Source organism: Wasmannia auropunctata, unplaced genomic scaffold (assembly GCF_000956235.1).
Source record: "Wasmannia auropunctata unplaced genomic scaffold, wasmannia.A_1.0 LD334521.1, whole genome shotgun sequence".
In the NCBI taxonomy this organism is placed as follows: domain Eukaryota; kingdom Metazoa; phylum Arthropoda; class Insecta; order Hymenoptera; family Formicidae; genus Wasmannia; species Wasmannia auropunctata.
The window spans coordinates 18740-35646 of NW_012028369.1; the positions used below are offsets into that span (position 1 = coordinate 18740).

Sequence of the window (16907 nt, forward strand, 5' to 3'; positions counted from 1 at the left end):
TTAAAAGATACAAGACAATTCTGAATACCGAAAAGTAAATACATGAAACTGATTCACATTTTATTGAAATTACAGTGGTACTTAAAGTACTTTTTTTTCTTGATTTATTGTACGCAAATTCATTGATTAAATCATTAAAATCAAGATTTCTCAGCAGTTCGCTTTCTGTATAGCTATAATAATGCCAAATGACGGTAGTACGTCTAATATCAATCATTGTGGATCGATATTTATTTTCTATTATTGAAGTTAACAATTTTAAGCTTATAAGGGGTCCCCTTAGCCCCCCCCCCTCCTTAAACCGGTACTGAGTTATGAATCATAACTGAAAATTCAATTACATCGATAGATTTACCGAGGTGTGCCTGCGGACGTCTCAACTGGTGGCAGCTCTCCGCGACTTTTTACCTCAGACGGCGTTGAAGGAATGCGAAACGAGATGGGGTGGAGTGGCGGACCCCAGGTTCCTCGTGGAGGGCGCCGCCGGGGACTTGGTTTCCGCCGCCGAGCAATGCCTGGTCGATCCACTGTGGAAGGTCTCGGTCAGCATGAATTTGCGCTGCGCCGGCAATTCGCGTCTGACCGACGCCGAACACCGGCTGAAGATCGTGTTCCATCACCGCCAGCTGGACGACACCGATCTGGGTAGGAGGGTGAGGCGGGAGCTGAAGAATCAATCGCCGTATTTCGACCAGCCGCTCTACGTCGCCGCGGTGGAGGAGGAAAAGGAGCCGGGGGTGTATGTGACCTCGGTGAAGGCTAGAGATCCCGAGAACGGCGCCGTACGGTATTCCATGAGTTCGCTGATCGACGCGAGGTCGCAGGCGTTATTGGCTCTCGACCCGGCAACCGGAAGAGTAACTACTCGCTCCAGATTGGACAGGGAGAACGTCGACGTACACTATTTTCGGGTGCGTATTTCGAGTTCCAGAAGTAAAAGAAAGAAAAATTGAGTAAAATATTCGCACCAACCTTGCCCTAATAATAGAAACAAATTTAATAAGATTACAGGATTGGATAGTAACTAATTAAAAAGTTAAAAACGTTTAACTTTACTTAGTTAATTTTAAACGAGTTAACTTAAACTATAGTTATTTTTAAACATATATAAACTTTAGCTTATTAATTTTTTTTCTAAGTTAAAAATTTATCTATTTAAAAGCAAAAACATTTTCACGTAAAGACAATTTTTCGTTGTTATTTCATATAAACTAAATTTTCAAATAAAATATTAAATTTATTTGATCATTTATATCGTAATTGTTTTTCATGTAAAGTAATCTCATTTTTAAAAATTACGATATTCTAATTTAATACACAAATGATGTTTTTTGAAATTAACTTAAGTCATTAACTTTAACTTAATTTAGTTTAAAAAATATATAATATATAGTTTAAAAAATATATTAACAACCCAACCCTGAATAAGAAACATTATTCAAGAGATTTTTTCTTCACGAAAAAAATTGCTGTGGATGTTACAACAATATTCTCTATGTTTGGAAAAGAAATGCATGTGAATTTAAGTTATATTGATGTTACATGGCATTCATCTGTTAAAGTATGCTCATCAGTACGGTTGTCACAACCGTAGTGCTTAGGATAAATAATATTCGGTTAGAATATCTTCATATATGTGATTGCCTCAACCGAGCATTATTGCTATCTCTCTAGTATGGTCTGTACAACAATGTATGATTGAGAGATATATATGATATAGTTGCACGTTACAACATTGAGGCTGAGAGTTCAGTTAACTATATAAATCACTTCCAAAGTATTTTAGTTCCTATAACTCGTTCTAAATTGATGGGCGAAAATTATTACAATTATTAGGTTGTGGTAATAGCAATTTTGTTCCGTGAAGGTAAAGGAGATCAACTATAACGATAATCGGCTGAGAAATGTACTTTCCTAAATTGAATTTTATCAGTTATCTAACACTTTCAAATTCTTATACAAATGTTTTATCAAGAAGCTAATTCTACCGTAATATACGGGTTTCATACAGATAACGATTGTAAGTATTATAGCTTAAGATAAAATACATAAAGTATAACATGTATATCTACAGGTTACAGGAACAATTCCTAGAGATAATTATTAAGGTTGTACATACATCCATATACAGCAGCAAAGTAACTTCCAGAATACTATGATTCCTGTAACCATTTTGTACAGATGGGCAAAAATAATTATTATTCTGTTGTATCATAACCGTAACTTTTTCTCCGTAGCAGTTTTATAGCTTCTTTCCTTTCTATTTTTTGGAAAATAATATTTATTTTTGTAATAATTTTAATATCTTGTTGTTTCTTCTTTGGTCTTTATTAACACCATCTCCAACAAAAATGCGATAAACTGAGAGTGCTTTATACTCGCATAGCCAAGGCTGTATCTGAAAATTCTACCTACATTCTGTGCGGAATGCCAGTGCGGTCATCAACGAGCTTTTTCCAGCACCACTACGAGAAAACGGTATTACATGGAGAAGAAATTGTTTCGATTACGAAACGATACGCCAGTTGATCTACATAATGTACAATTGATCGCGGATAAATTTACCTGCCGCCCAAGATCGCGGTGAGTTCGCCAGGCCGCACCACACCTCGGACTGGAAAAAGGAGAAATATCATCGTATCCGCATCGTATATTTTATTTTAAACGAGACTAGATTGCAATAGATTGAAAAAAATTCATTTCAACATTCGCGAATGCGTACTTCTGAAAATCTGAATCCATTCCAATGCCCAATGCCTCTGTATTCATTTATAGGAATTGCATGAAGCACATTTTCTACGCCATTCAATCTAAAAAAAGTTCAGCTTTAAAAAGTAAATCGTAAATACTGGTTAATTCAAAATTCTAGATAAGAAATACAATTTCTTCAATCTAATTAAATTTTTAAAAAATATGGTTTATAATGTAAAATACAGTTTTTTGTGAAAATGAACATTGTTCAAAATTGTGACTAGGAAATGCATTATTTCAATCCACCTAATCCAAAAAATATTATATTAATATTATATTAAAAATATTATATTATATTTGTATTATGAAATAGACATGTATTCATTTCCACGGTGGCAAATCCATTTCAATTCATGAATTTAAAAATTTAATCCATTGTAATCCTTTCCCGTTTACTGGGGCGTTTACGTGCGACGTTTAATATGTTTTAAATATACCGCTGTTGATGAGCTGCTTGCTTATGGTACGTCGATTCTGATCCACCGCGTATACGGATAAGTTTTGCCAGGAGAGCATCGTACCTTCCTGGGGCATTCTACGTTGTGGTGCATTAAACTTAACATCCATGACGTTCCAGACCTTGATAAGAGAACGCAAAATGAATGTATAAGTATCTTTCTCAATTTTCTTGCTTGAAGAGAAGCAGTTTTCGAAGCGTAATTATCTCGCGGTAATTGCGATCTTCAAACACGATAACATATCAAGCATCCGACAATTAAATGTCAAATATGGCAGTATTAAAATCGTGACAAGGTACATAGATAATTTCTTATCTCTTCACTATAGTCTATAAATATTTCACTCCGTTTTATTATTGTATATTACTCAGAGTTGGGAAGTAACGCGTCACTTGTAACGTCGTTACCATTTTTGTTACTTTCTTTCAATAACGATTATTATTACTTTTTTCGATCTGTAACGGTTACATTTTTACAATAACGGTAATGAATTTGCCGTTATTTTTATCGCTACTTTTTTGTACTTTTATTTTCTCATTTTATAATACATTTTTAATTTACTTTTTAAACAATATTTTGTATTTTATATCTCTTAGGCTACATTCCTATAATCACTACCAATATTGAAATTCTACGGACATCTTTCACATTGCATATACTATTATAGATTTTCAGTGAATATTAAAATGCACTCTTAATAATTACATTAATATTTACAAACAATAAATTTAATTTATAACTTTCTATAAAAATAAATAATATAAAGAAAAACTTATTCTGTATGTACAGACTAGTTTAGAAAGTTTTAAGTTTTAATATTTATTATTACATTTAATAATAATTATCAAATAATATAAATTTAAAATCTGATTAGACTTATTCTAATATTACAAAAAAACGAAAAAGTAACGATAACGGTAACGCGTTACTTTTCTAAGGTAACGTTTTCAATCCTGTATATTACTATTGTGTCTCTCTTTTTACACACACATACATTCTCCAACAGAAGCTCCTCATTTTCTAGGCTTTTTATTCTTTTTTAATTTAATTATACTGCTTATTTAATAAATCTATGTCTCTTGTGTCGAAAATGTAAACGACATTGTAATTATACAAAAAAATTTTAAATACAAAGACATAAAAAATGATATTTGTTTATTGACTAGAGAAGTATTGAGTTTTTAATTTAATCAATATTTTCGCTGATATCTCTTTGGAAAATTCGGAATTCTAATAAAGAATTAGAAAAAAAAATGCAGACTTTTGACAAATATTCCAATTTGTATAAAAAGATCTGAGAAATTTTCTAAAAAGTAAAATTATACAGAAATTCTTAAAAATTCAGAAATTTGTTAAAAATCTGGAAAATCATATTATTAAAAATTTTAAGAAAATTTTTCGCCAAGGTTATTACATAGAAATGTAAAAAATTCTTATAGAAATTTAAAAAAATTATATACAAAAAATGCTAAAAAAGATTCTAATAAAAATTTTATCAAAAGATGTCTATATGATTCTAACTTTTCTAGATTACGCAATTCTTTTCTCGAGATACGATGTATGTATATATGATACGACATAAATACATACCGTCGTTATTCTGATAACAACAAGGATGAAATGGCCAGTTCGTAATGCACACAACGATCCGTGCTTTGGAAACTACGCGGTCACGTGTCTGCACGAGAACGAAAAACCGTCGAGACGTGTCATGAAATGAAGATTGACACTAAAAGCACACAAGTCTCGCAGGCGTCGCGTTTGCTTCTCGTCAGCGCGCGTAACTCTACCACCACTCGATACACCTGATGCACTTCACCCGTGCTCGCTTCCCTTCTTCGCCTTTCTTTGCAACCGAATATCACGCACGCACTCACGCACGCAGTGCGAGCACCAATATTGGAAAGACTCGACTTTTCTATCGATCGCGAGAAGCTGCTCGCGTAGAGATACGACTGCACACATTTTACCTCTTTTCCAACATAAAATATTGAATATGAACAATACCAAATAATACCAAATATGAACAATTAAATATCAACACTTTGAAGTTAACATTTAAAATGCAAAATTGTCGCAGAGACGGCAGTTAAAGTTTCTTCAACGATATCGCGAGATTGAGAAGACATGAACAGTCGCCGCGCGTATACGCGCGTGCAATGCTCGAGCAGCGCGGTAATTCGACGCTTGCGAATCGATAGCTCATTCGCGGATGCGTAAGTAAGCGCGAGGGTATGCCAACTCGGCGAGGCTTTCTCCCGCCTCCGAAAAATATCCTCCTTGTCGCGGTAAACGTTCGTGACTCGGGGAGACCCGCGGTAATCGAAAACCGAAACCCTACACATACGTCGAGCGAGACGGATGAACGGCCTGCAGTTCGAGCCGATCTCAATTTTATTTCCCCAGTCTGCATTTGAATTATTGCACGTATGTTTTTTCACTAAAGAAAAAATATTCTGTCCTTCAGTGGTACTCTTGATTTCTAGAGGACTTTCCTCTGAAATCCGGCCTCAAGAAGATACTCTAAAATATATATAGAGGAATATCGTATAATTCTTAATCATAGTCTTGATCATAATACATGCGCCCACTTTTTTATAAATGAATATGTGTTTATAGAGAAATATGCTTTGTGTAAGATTTTTTGTAAGCAATATATATCTATATGACCGTATAAGTATTTCACACGTAACGAATAAGAAAGGCCAATGCACGGTCATAGCAAGATCTTGGTGCTTCTATTTTCTTATGTGATTTTATACATATGTATCCTAGCTTCGACGAGAAACTGCGTGCCATTACTTCCGGATTCAACGCAACCCCTGATTGAAACAGGACCGTATTATCACGTATTAAATTGCTAATCAATTTAATAAGTACTTGATGCTCACTTGCATTTAATAAATCCCCCCCCACCCTCACGACGTCAAGTCAGTTAGATGCAAGTTAGCATTTATTTGACGTCGCGGGGGAGAGAGGATTTATTAGATGCAAGTGAGCATCAAGTAGTTATTGAATTGATTAACAATTTAATACGTGACAATACGGTCCTGTTTCAATCAGGGGTTGCGTTAAATCCGGAAGTAGTGGCACGCAGTTTCATCGAAGCTAGAATACGTATGTAAAATCACATAAGATGATAATAATAAAAGCACCAAGATCCTGCTATGACCGTGCATTATTGGCCTTCCTTATTCGTTATTTTTTGTAAGATTTTTCATAGAGGAAATGTTAAGAATTCTTAACTTAGTATAGAATATTTTTTTTGGAGTATTAAACATTGCAGTAGCGGCGATATAACGGCACCATTTTCTCGCCCCCCTGATGTATTCCATATCGCATTGCCAGCTTCCAGCCGAATGCCGATAATAATTCCGACTCGCAGGCCGACAGCAATATCGCGAGATCAAGCGAGTAGTATATATCATCTAGATCTCGGCGTCCTATTTTTTATTTTTATTTTTATTTTCTCATGATACACTCGAAGATCTCCCGAGATTGTTTCTCATATCTCTGTACACCGTACGTGCGGTCGCACGGTATATATGGCAACCGGTTTGTAATAATATCTAGATGCGAACGAAAGAGTGAATGGTCAACCCCCGATACAGGAAACACGCCCGGCACGTAGGCGGTAGCTGTACCCGCGTTGTTTCGAGACACATTTTTTTCCAAGTTCCTATTACGTGGCCTTTTTGTGGTCATCGTGCGTCAACATCGATACGATAACGGCATTCATGGTGTTATATTTAATATGATTGTCACATTTGTAAATATCTAAATTTTTGCAATCCTCCCAGATATAAACTGCCAAAATTTTGACATCACATATAAATTTAAGATTTAAGATCATATTAAAATTTACGAATATTTCGTTGGAAAACTATTTAAACAGTTTGATTTATGCTGAATGCTTTTTCTTAATTTGAAAGTAAATAGACATTATATTTAGCGTAATTATATGATCAACATTGTTTAATTTTAAAAAATAGACTAAGCCATTAAGCCTTTTCTCAAAACTGAGCTATGAACTGTTTTAGATGATGGGTGGAAAAGTCTTTGTCAGAAAAAATAAATACATAAATTTGTAATTACAATATCTAAATTAATAAAAAAAAAGTGATTAAATATAAGAATGGCTACTTAAAAAAAAGTATCTAATCTTTAGTTTCCTTATAAAAGAATTTTGTAAAAAATGTTTTCTGTAAAACTTTCAAATACTTTATATTATTTTTTATTTTGTTATAAAGCAATGAGTAAAAATGATAAAAATGTTTAAGTTAAATTATAGTGCATATAAGTTTTATTTTATTTTATTTTTGATTAATTGTCTCAAAGTGGCCGACAGTTTAAATATATATATATATATTATATAATTATAATATTTGCTTATTGAATATCTTGACGGAGACACTGAATTATAAACGCAAGTAATTTTATTAAAATCGTAATTTTATTAAAAGTTTACACAGCTTTAGAGCAAACCATTGCTTTTTACAGACTTCTTTGTTGTCTGACGATGCAGGCTAAAGACGACGATGAAGCTACTTTGAACGATAAGTTTTTGACAGTAGTGCAAGAAATGCTAGGAAGCGAAATGCGACAATAAGCGCGAACAAGCAAAGGAAGTCCAGCCAGAAGTCCTCCTCTTTGAAATTGAAGGTTTGGAGAATCGTGCGCCCCGATTTTGGACACGTCACGTTGCTCCTGGTGCAAGCTATGGAATCGACATCTGACCACTGATTGATCAAAAGTGCCTCGTTGCCGTAACGAAACCAAGATAGGTACGAGAACCACACAAAATAGGACGGTATGGACCTGTTCACACGAAAAGTCAGGTGTTTCGATCAGCATTTCAGGTCGTCCGAGACGATTTGAGATATACTCACGCTGTATTTAGGAAAAAGCCGCCAAAGAGCAAGAACGGTATTATAATTGGAGGACCGACGGAGAGCGCCACAGATACTCCGTTGCTGATACAAGATATCAAATAGCCTGCGAGAGAAATAAAATTTTAAGTAATTATTTTTTTAAAAAAAGATGCAAATGTTTCCTTAAGGGGGTTTTCACCTTTGCCGACCGTAAAATTAGCCCTTGATTCATGAATTTTTTTTAAGGAAATCTATTATGTACAGTAAAACGCGGGTTTTGGCATAAACTTATATTTTTCGAACAGCAAAAAAATATTTTTTATTTATATAAAAATGTATTTTAATGCCTCCAAGTGACGTTGAATGTGGTATGTTTTTCGAACTGACGGAAGTAATTACGAAAAAAAAAACGAATTAGTTATCGACTTGATTCTTTTTTCCTCTTGATACTTTGACGCATGGCGTGAACTAAAATCATAATTTTACAACAAACATTCAATTTGTTATTAATAAAAATTTTTAGGGTAAAAAAATTCTTTTTTCAAATGCTACCATTTTTACAAATTACAAGCGCAATTGACATCATTTTAGTTCATGACATGCGTTAAAGTATTAGGATCAAGAGAAAAAAAGAATCAAGTCGATATCTTAATTCGTTTTATCGTAATTACTTCCGTCAGCTCGAAAAACATGCCACATTCAATCGCCATTTGGAGGAATTAAAATACATTTTTATATAAATAAAAAATATTTTTTGCTGTTTAAATAATATATAATATAAGTTTATGCAAAAACCCACGTTTTACTGTATATAATAAATTTCCTTAAAAAAATTCATGAAACAAGTGCTAATTTTACGGCCGGCAAAGGTGAAGTATCCCCCTTAAGTTCTCGATTACCGAATGAAGTCGATACGTTGGCCACGAGGGCTACTACAGCGGCAGCGACGAAGAAGTGCTTTACGTCTGGATAGAGGCCGATCATGGGATAAACGATGGCGGTGAAGATCAGCGGTATCGCTAAGAATATCGGCGCTTCCGCCAGCGTCTTGCAGATGAAGTAGACGTCGGTGCGGTACATGCCGTTTTTGTGCTCGCGAAGAAATATCGGCAACTCAGCGCAGAAAACCTGTGCCCAGCACATGTATGTTTTATGTCTACCATGCAATGTAGATTAACTTTCATGTCAGTTTAACTTACTTTTCATCATTTTCTCAATTTTAATAGAATATAGTAAATTTTGATAGTAATTCTACTAATTGTAAGAATTAAAAAAGGATAAAAATTAAATTAAATCGAGATTAAAGTAAATCTATATTAATAAAAATTTAAATTGGTATAGAATATTAATTTTATCGTCCTCTCACGTAGATTCTGATCATTGCTGAAATTGGAATTACAAATACGATTTTTTAAGACTTAAAGTCTCACATTAATGACTGCGAAGACATTCTGGAAAGTCATATTGGTAAGGAAGATAAACAGAGCGCCGTTGATGTTCATCACGCCGTCCTGATCTACTCGCTGACCGAAGTAAATGACGCCGATCAACAGCGAGACCATCTGCAGCAGAAAATTCAAATTCATTCTTTCGTAACTATTATCTCTCTCTGTTATATTTGCAATTGTCAATGACGCGATTATTCGCGAGCATAGAAGGACATAGAGAATTAAAATATTAATTATTTTTATAAACTGAAGATGTATTTATATGTAAATTTACATAGAATTAATATTATTAGGCACCAAGATCCAGTTTTAACCATATAGTGGCACTATTCTACTTATTTGTGTTACAAGTTATTTTATTAATTAAATAGTTTTTACAGGGTTATATGGTAACGTGCAGCTCTGTGTAGTTTTTTTAATCTTCCTTTTCATTTTGCAAATAGATTAATATGGGAGAAAAACGTACGATAGTCTGTAGAAAGCGGACTTTAATGAGGATCGGTTCCTTGATCACCGACAGCCAGGATCGCCATAGAACCGCGCGGAATTGTTCGCACCAGCTCGCCTTGTAAACTCGGCCGGAATTCTTGGAGTGCTCGAACCGTTTGAGAGTGTCCTCGAATTCGCCGTGTACAATCTCGGCCTGCAGGGCGATGTTCGCGCCGTATTCGCTTCTCCGGAAGGTGTCGCACGTCGTTTCGATTGCGTGCCTGCAAGTCAGCTCGCGCCCCGGCACCACGGCCAACGCTTGCACGAAGAAGTCGGCAGGGTTGTAATTGCTGGGACAGGTGGCACCGAGGCTGCGACAAAACGCCGATTTAAATCGGCCGAGAGATGCATTTTTTGACACTGAACTTACGTTTTGAAGAAGGCACAAGCTTGCGCGGCTGTACCCATAAAGGCGACTCTCCCCTCAGCCATCAGCAGAATCTTGTCGAACAGAGCGAACAGCTCCGAGGAGGGCTGATGTAAAGTGACGACGATTGTTTTACCACGTGCTGTTGAATTTCGTTTATTCATTTATTAATCCTTTAAATGCTGCCATGCACTGATTGCAGAGCTTTGCTGGTAGGCAGGTATAAGGAAGTTTCATCGGCTCAAACTCACCCGCCAGTGCTTTCAGAATGGAAACGACCTGATGAGCCATGAAGGAATCCAAGCCCGACGTCGGCTCGTCGCAGAACATCAGCGGAGGATCGGTCAGTACCTCGGAGGCGAAGGACAGCCTCTTCATCTCGCCTCCCGAGAGGCCCTTCACCCTGCCGGGTATCCCGATCACGGTGTTTCGACATTTCGAAAGGGCGAGCTACTTTCGAAAGAGACGTCATTGAATACATAATCAATTTCCGAAAGCTGAAATTGCAGTTGAAAGACAAAAGATTCGATATTCCTAAAATTGAAACCGCTAAGACGGCTTCATTAACTCCGGTTAATTAAAGACGATTATAAAAAAAGAAATACGCGGAGAAAAAAGTTCCATATATAATTATATATAATTATATGCAAAATATGTCCATATATGTTTCTTTCATTTGTAAAATTATTTTTTAATACAAAATTGATAATAATAAGAAACATAAAAAATAATTAAAAGAATAATTGTTACATTGTTTTTTTTTTACAAAAAATACAAGTTTGAAGAAATAAAAAAAATTGTTCATATATAATCATATATGTATATTTTTGATCACTTATATATGATTATATATATGTATAAGCAATTTTTCTCATTTCTTTAAATTTTATTTTTTGTAAAAGAAATCAATGTAAAAATTATTCTTTTAATTATTTTTTATGTTTCTTTCTTATTATTATATATTTATGTTTCCTTATTATTATTAATTTTGTATTAAAGAATAATTTTACAAAGGAAAGAAACATATATGGACATATTTTGCATATAATTATATATAATTATATATAGAACTTTTTTTCCCGGGTATATTAACGGCGATGCAAAGTTTAAAAATGAGGACAGAACGATGTAAAGTATTGATTGTAAAGGATCCTATTTGGAATTAAAAAAAAATGTTTAAAGTATCTTTTTGAAATATTTCTTATTTTATACTTTATATTTTTTTCAAGACATATTGACCGCATTATGTATATTTGCGCGAGAAAAAATTAATAAGGCCTGAATAGTGTAATTGAAAAAAAAAAAATTAGAAAACGGAAAATCTTGGATGTTCTCGCTTGCAAATCTTCAGTAAGAATGTTTGCTAATACAATACGATCAAGCTACCTCGTCGATGACCTCGTTAACTCGTTTAATTCTCTGATTACGAGGGATTTGCCGATCCATCCGCACTGCCGCCTGGAACATTAGGTGCTCCGTCACGGTCAGCGTGCCGACGAACAGATCGTCTTGCTGCACGTAAGCCATCCTCGAGGTGAGGACGCCCGGCGATATCCTCTGGCCGTTGGCGGCCATCAGACCGGACGCGGACAGTCCGCGTGCTGAACGGAACGTCAATGTGTTCAACAAGGTCGTCTTGCCTGCGCCTGACGCGCCCATGATTACGAGCAGTTCGCCGGGATACGCTACTCCGCATACTATAACGATTTATTCCGAAATACAATAAAAATTGGACTGCTGTATTTTGCAAAACTGTACGCAAGTACGTTAAAAAAAGGGAGGAAGCGACAAGTTGCTTCTTTTTCTTTATTTTACCATCTTTTAATATGTGTTTCTGCGCGACGGATTTTCTGGTCTTGAATGTCAGCCGATCCCAAATTCTATCATTTTTCACGCTATAATACACGTTCACGTCGCTCCACGTGTACGTAATATTGTTGCCAAAACTTTCATTGTTGCAATCTGCGGCTGTCGACGGGCTCGAAATCAGTTTAAGGTCAAAAGTGTTCTCCAAGCTTCCGCCATGCAACGCATCTCTTTCATTACCTTCCTATAACGATCGTTAAAAAATCGATTTTATTTTCCCCCTTTAACTTTATTTTAATATAAATAATATAACAAATACATTTTTATTAATATTCTTTCCATTTGTATACAGAGTACTTCCTGATAAAAAAAATTTAGGGAATTCATGGAAAAAATGTATAAATGGCGTTGTATTAACAGTATTAACTAACAGCAGTCTAATTTTAAAAAAATCTTGTTTATTCGTTAACAGTATTAATGAAACAAATAACACTTTATTAAAACAAAAGCATGGCGTATTTGTTCCATTAATACTCACCGAATTAACAAAATTATTTTCCATTAAATACTGTCGACTAATGTTTCAAAGACAATAATACATGATCATTTTCTTCGTGTTTATCTAATATTTTTAAAAGTTTCTTTTGAGTTTTAAATTTATTTCTAAATAAACATTAAACTTCTTCAAAATTTATAAGTTTTTTTAAAAAAAATTAATGAATGAGGAATCAGAATATTTCAGAAAAATCATATATATATATATATATATATATATATATATATATAATTCTAGAAAAGATATATGCTTTCTTAATATTTTTGAAAAGTGTTTCAATTCGCACAAAAAAACTAAGAAATGTTTTAAAAAGTCATAAGATTATTTTATTACGGAAGTAAAATCTGAAAAATTATTTAAAGAATTTTAAGATTTCAAAGCTATTAAATAGTTTTTTTATGTATAATTTTTCTTCTTAGCCAATTTCGAAATTTTTCTGTATATATAAAATATCGGGAAGGCTATCTTATGTCTTTCCATTTCTAATTTTTAACATTAAAAATTAATTTGCCAAAGTCCCATTACTTTCAATTGTTAATTGAAAATCATCTATCTACCTTGGCGTTTTTGTTCAAAGAAAGAAGAGCATCTAATTATTACGTCATGCGTTAGACAATCGAACCTGACGAAGCCATAGACATGAATATCGTCTGCGCCGAGTTTAAGAGAGGTATCAAAAGTGCGTGTGTGTGCGGGAATAGAAATATTCACGTAAAATACAGTAAGTTCAAAAGAAAATATACGAGAGAGCGTTTCAACTAAAAAATCATTTCTATCGCAAGATCATTGCGTCGACTCGCCGTCGCTCGATCGTCGTATTGGGCGAACGCGACGATCATATCACATGATATATGTATTTTATCTCGCTTGTCGTACTTACGAAGGAAATCGTATGATAAGTGACTCTTTGGGTCTTACTGACGGAAGACACCGACGTCGTGGATATCAACGGCTCCGTTTCCTCGGTAGCCGTCATTTTTCTTGTCCCTCGTTCTTTTATTCGGTACACTGATTAAAATACGAGTCTCTAAGATTAAATAAAAATGTTTTTCCCTATTCCGCTGAAATTCACTTGACGTCGACGCTTCTCAAAAAAAAAAAAAAAAAGAAAGAAAAAACGATTGCAATCAAGAGGAGATTCAGGCTTCAGAGTTGATTTTATTTACAACAGACACTGATCCATACAGAAGATCTATGCACGTTTCGTATTCATATCAAATTACATGTTCCGAATGTTGCGAAACGATAAAGAAATTAGAAAAAATAGCAGATTACGAGCGATTGTTGCTCGCGACGTAACGCGAAAACACGTTCTAGGAGCGGGCCCGGCTTCTTTTCCCCGGGAATATTGCGGTATCGCGGACGCCGCGTGTACACCTGCGTACAGTGTGTAAGAACGCGCGTGCACGGTATATACGCATGTAGGAGATTGGTCGGAGGAAAACGGAACGACGTGAGCCCCTCTCCGTATCACGGCCATACCGTATTGCATATTTGCAGCCCTATCTATACGCTCCGTGGTGGGGCCAAATCCGTCTACAAAGAGATCGAAAAGCGGCACTGCAGGGGGAAAAAAATATCGAATCAAAGAGGCTTCAGGATGTGTGCATACGCGCGTGTATTATCTATAATGTTACGTGTATAAAATATAGGGCTGTTACATTTTGCTTACTTCGAATATTCAAAGCTTCGAAGTTTAAGGTGCCCTCGAAGTTTCGAAAAATACATTCGTGCAAATTTAATTAAAAAATTAATCGTTTTTATTAATTTTACGAGTTTAAATTTTCTGTTTCTAAGATTGTTTTATGCTTAGGAAGATTTAATGATGACGCCAAAACAATTACATTAATTTATTATATTTTTATTCATTTATTTAAGAATAAATTTATTTTCAATTTTCCGAATTTTCTTAATTCGATTCGTTTTATCGATCGTTATCTTTCCTTATTTATCATTATATGTATCAAGTTTAATTATTAATTTGTAATATTTCGGGTTATATAATACTTTCAAATTTTTTATGAATAATTACGTACATATATTTTGAGCATATACATATATTAATTCTTTTTATTTACAATATTTGTAAATTTTCTGAAGAAATTCATTTTATACACGAATGTATTTTTCGAAACTTCGAAGCTTCGAAAGAATTCGAAGATTTTAATGCCGAAGCTTCGAATCTTCGAAGCTCGAATGTCGAAGCCTTCGAAGCAAATCACCAACCCTAATATATAAAGTTCTTTCCTTTCTCGTTCGCTATTATCTCTCCCTCTCGACAATTTAAATATGGTGCGCTAGTAAGAGGATGATGATATGGATATGCAGCATTGACGCAATCTGCATTATTTTTTTTCCTTTTCCTAGTGTATTAGAGATCATTATCTTATCTTATAATACATTGTGAGGAGCGCGCGCGCGCAGTACGGTCGTGCGTATTTTTTTAGAGCCGTTTTAGAAAGCGTAGCTGTCTATTACGTAGGATAGCGCTGAAGTATGAATGGGCCCTATCGATGTAACTCTATCGCTAATATGTGGATAATAATAATAATATATTGCAGTATATTTATCAAAATATATATATCTCTCTCTCGTAGTGGCTTTTGTTTTCGTTATTTTCGCGTATATGTATTTTCGGATTCACGACAATCGCGCGTGATAATAACTAAGAAATTTTACCAGTCACCAGCGCGAAATGTATCGTTTTCCGTTGTATAAACGTAAACCTTTCTGAACGTGGACGTTAAGAAAAATATCTTCGGTCGGCAGAGCACAAATCGGCAATTTGTTCCGCTTGTCTTCGCAAAGCAAATATTCGGTTATTTCAAATCTACCTGTTACTTTGGTACTTTTGTTGTCTAGTTTACACGGTGCGAGTTCGCAGGTGAGGATCAGGAGCTGGGGGGGGATCAGCTATTTCGTATAAATAATAGATCGTCCGCGAGTTGGGCAAGTAACTGGCTTTGCTAGTTACTTCAAATATTTTTGTATTATCTGTCTACACCCACACCACGCAGATAAACCTGCAGCTACTGGCTGTAGTAAACGCATCAGTATGGCCAGCAACTGTCCAAATAGTGGAGCTGAGATAGATAACTATAACCATTCAGTTCAGAGGCTTCAGTGTTGGCTTACTGGCAAGCTAGTGTAAACAACAAGGGTCAGTATTGTAAAAACCGAGTAGTAAATCGTCCAATTTGGAGACCAATTATTAGCTTACTGACAAGCCAGAGTAGCTCGCACCGTGAACTAGGCATTAAGATACAACGGTAGTTATAACACGATGACCAGTCTGAAGCGCGATTGTACATACATACAAATCAAATTTTACAGTACAAATAATTATACCGATTATGTGATTTCCAAAATCGGTTTAGAGCTCTACCGAGATCCTCTTATATTTCGGATACAGTCCACCAAAGACCACCAGCTGAAGAGAATCTCCGAAGATCGAAATCGGAAATCGCAATCGCAATTATATTTATTTATATTATAAAATTGGATTTTTATTGCACGTACCGCGTTCGAGATTCGCACCGGGTAGTCGAATTGTAACTGCATTCGATCATTTCGATTAAGATCGTCCCAAACCGATCGTCTTGGTCATGACACTGGGTACTGTTTTGGGCAATTTCGCAAAATAGATATTGCTTTGGGTTATCACACTGTCGTTGCCAATCCCCGACGGCATCATGTCTAAAATCGGGATATAAGACTTTGAGACAACTTGTATGCCAAATATAGACGCCGACTTACAATTAAGTAGGAGGGTGGAGGGGGAGGGGGCGACGACCCACCATAATCATTTTTACCTTTTCGTTTAACCAAAAATTTTTCAATAATAATTTAATAATTTTTTAATAATTTCTGATCAAAACAATTGTGAAAAAGCGTCGGCCAGACGATATGCCATGTAACGTTGGCGCGACGAATTAAAATTAGCGCGTTCATTTACTGTCTGCGATCGTATGTGCCCATAATGGCGATACAACCGCTCTCTTCGCCGTGTAATAATTCAAATATCTAACATAAGAATACTCATTATCATATTATTTAATGTATTGTAGATGTTTATTTCTTAATAGTGTTAGCAAAACGTAAAATTGATTTTGACTAATAAAAAAAAGGTCATTATTTGAAATGTTTTGTTTCTCCCCCCCC

At 35.0% G+C, this 16907-nt stretch overlaps 2 protein-coding genes across 3 annotated transcripts; both read right to left on the minus strand.

Moving 5' to 3' along the window:
- Positions 1-2312: 2312 nt before the first annotated feature.
- On the minus strand, positions 2313-5364 carry LOC105458447 (protein scarlet-like). The gene is made up of 4 exons (XM_011703752.1): positions 4800-5364; positions 3189-3330; positions 2566-2614; positions 2313-2465 (listed from the first exon to the last, which is right to left on the minus strand). Exons 2-4 carry the CDS (start codon positions 3316-3318, stop codon positions 2408-2410), a joined length of 237 nt encoding a protein of 78 aa, XP_011702054.1. The 5' UTR covers positions 3319-3330; positions 4800-5364; the 3' UTR covers positions 2313-2407.
- A 2276-nt stretch (positions 5365-7640) lies between these two features.
- On the minus strand, positions 7641-14765 carry LOC105458448 (protein white). Of its 2 annotated transcripts, XM_011703754.1 has the most exons (10): positions 13627-14765; positions 12200-12434; positions 11771-12081; positions 10636-10834; positions 10388-10526; positions 9995-10328; positions 9511-9642; positions 8980-9208; positions 8099-8204; positions 7641-8027 (listed from the first exon to the last, which is right to left on the minus strand). In XM_011703754.1, exons 1-10 carry the CDS (start codon positions 13720-13722, stop codon positions 7754-7756), a joined length of 2055 nt encoding a protein of 684 aa, XP_011702056.1. In that variant the 5' UTR covers positions 13723-14765; the 3' UTR covers positions 7641-7753. The 2 variants fall into 2 exon arrangements, with proteins under 2 accessions (XP_011702056.1, XP_011702057.1); XM_011703755.1 differs by lacking the exons at positions 7641-8027; positions 8099-8204 and adding an exon at positions 8205-8288 and having other exon boundaries at positions 8983-9208.
- Positions 14766-16907: the final 2142 nt, after the last annotated feature.

Excerpts from the sequence above, each read along its gene's own strand:
- LOC105458448 (XM_011703754.1), bottom strand. The coding sequence starts at position 13,722 with ATGACGGCTACCGAGGAAACGGAGCCGTTGATATCCACGACGTCGGTG. Across the intron at positions 10,527-10,635 it reads CATTCTGAAAGCACTGGCGG|CACGTGGTAAAACAATCGTC; the intron begins GTGAGTTTGAGC and ends GAAATTCAACAG. Across the intron at positions 8,028-8,098 it reads GGCTTTTTCCTAAATACAGC|GTCCATACCGTCCTATTTTG; the intron begins GTGAGTATATCT and ends TCGTGTGAACAG.
- LOC105458447 (XM_011703752.1), bottom strand. The coding sequence starts at position 3,318 with ATGGATGTTAAGTTTAATGCACCACAACGTAGAATGCCCCAGGAAGGT. Across the intron at positions 2,615-3,188 it reads CAAGCAGCTCATCAACAGCG|TCCGAGGTGTGGTGCGGCCT; the intron begins GTATATTTAAAA and ends TCCTTTTTCCAG. Across the intron at positions 2,466-2,565 it reads ACCGCGATCTTGGGCGGCAG|TGGTGCTGGAAAAAGCTCGT; the intron begins GTAAATTTATCC and ends GTTTTCTCGTAG.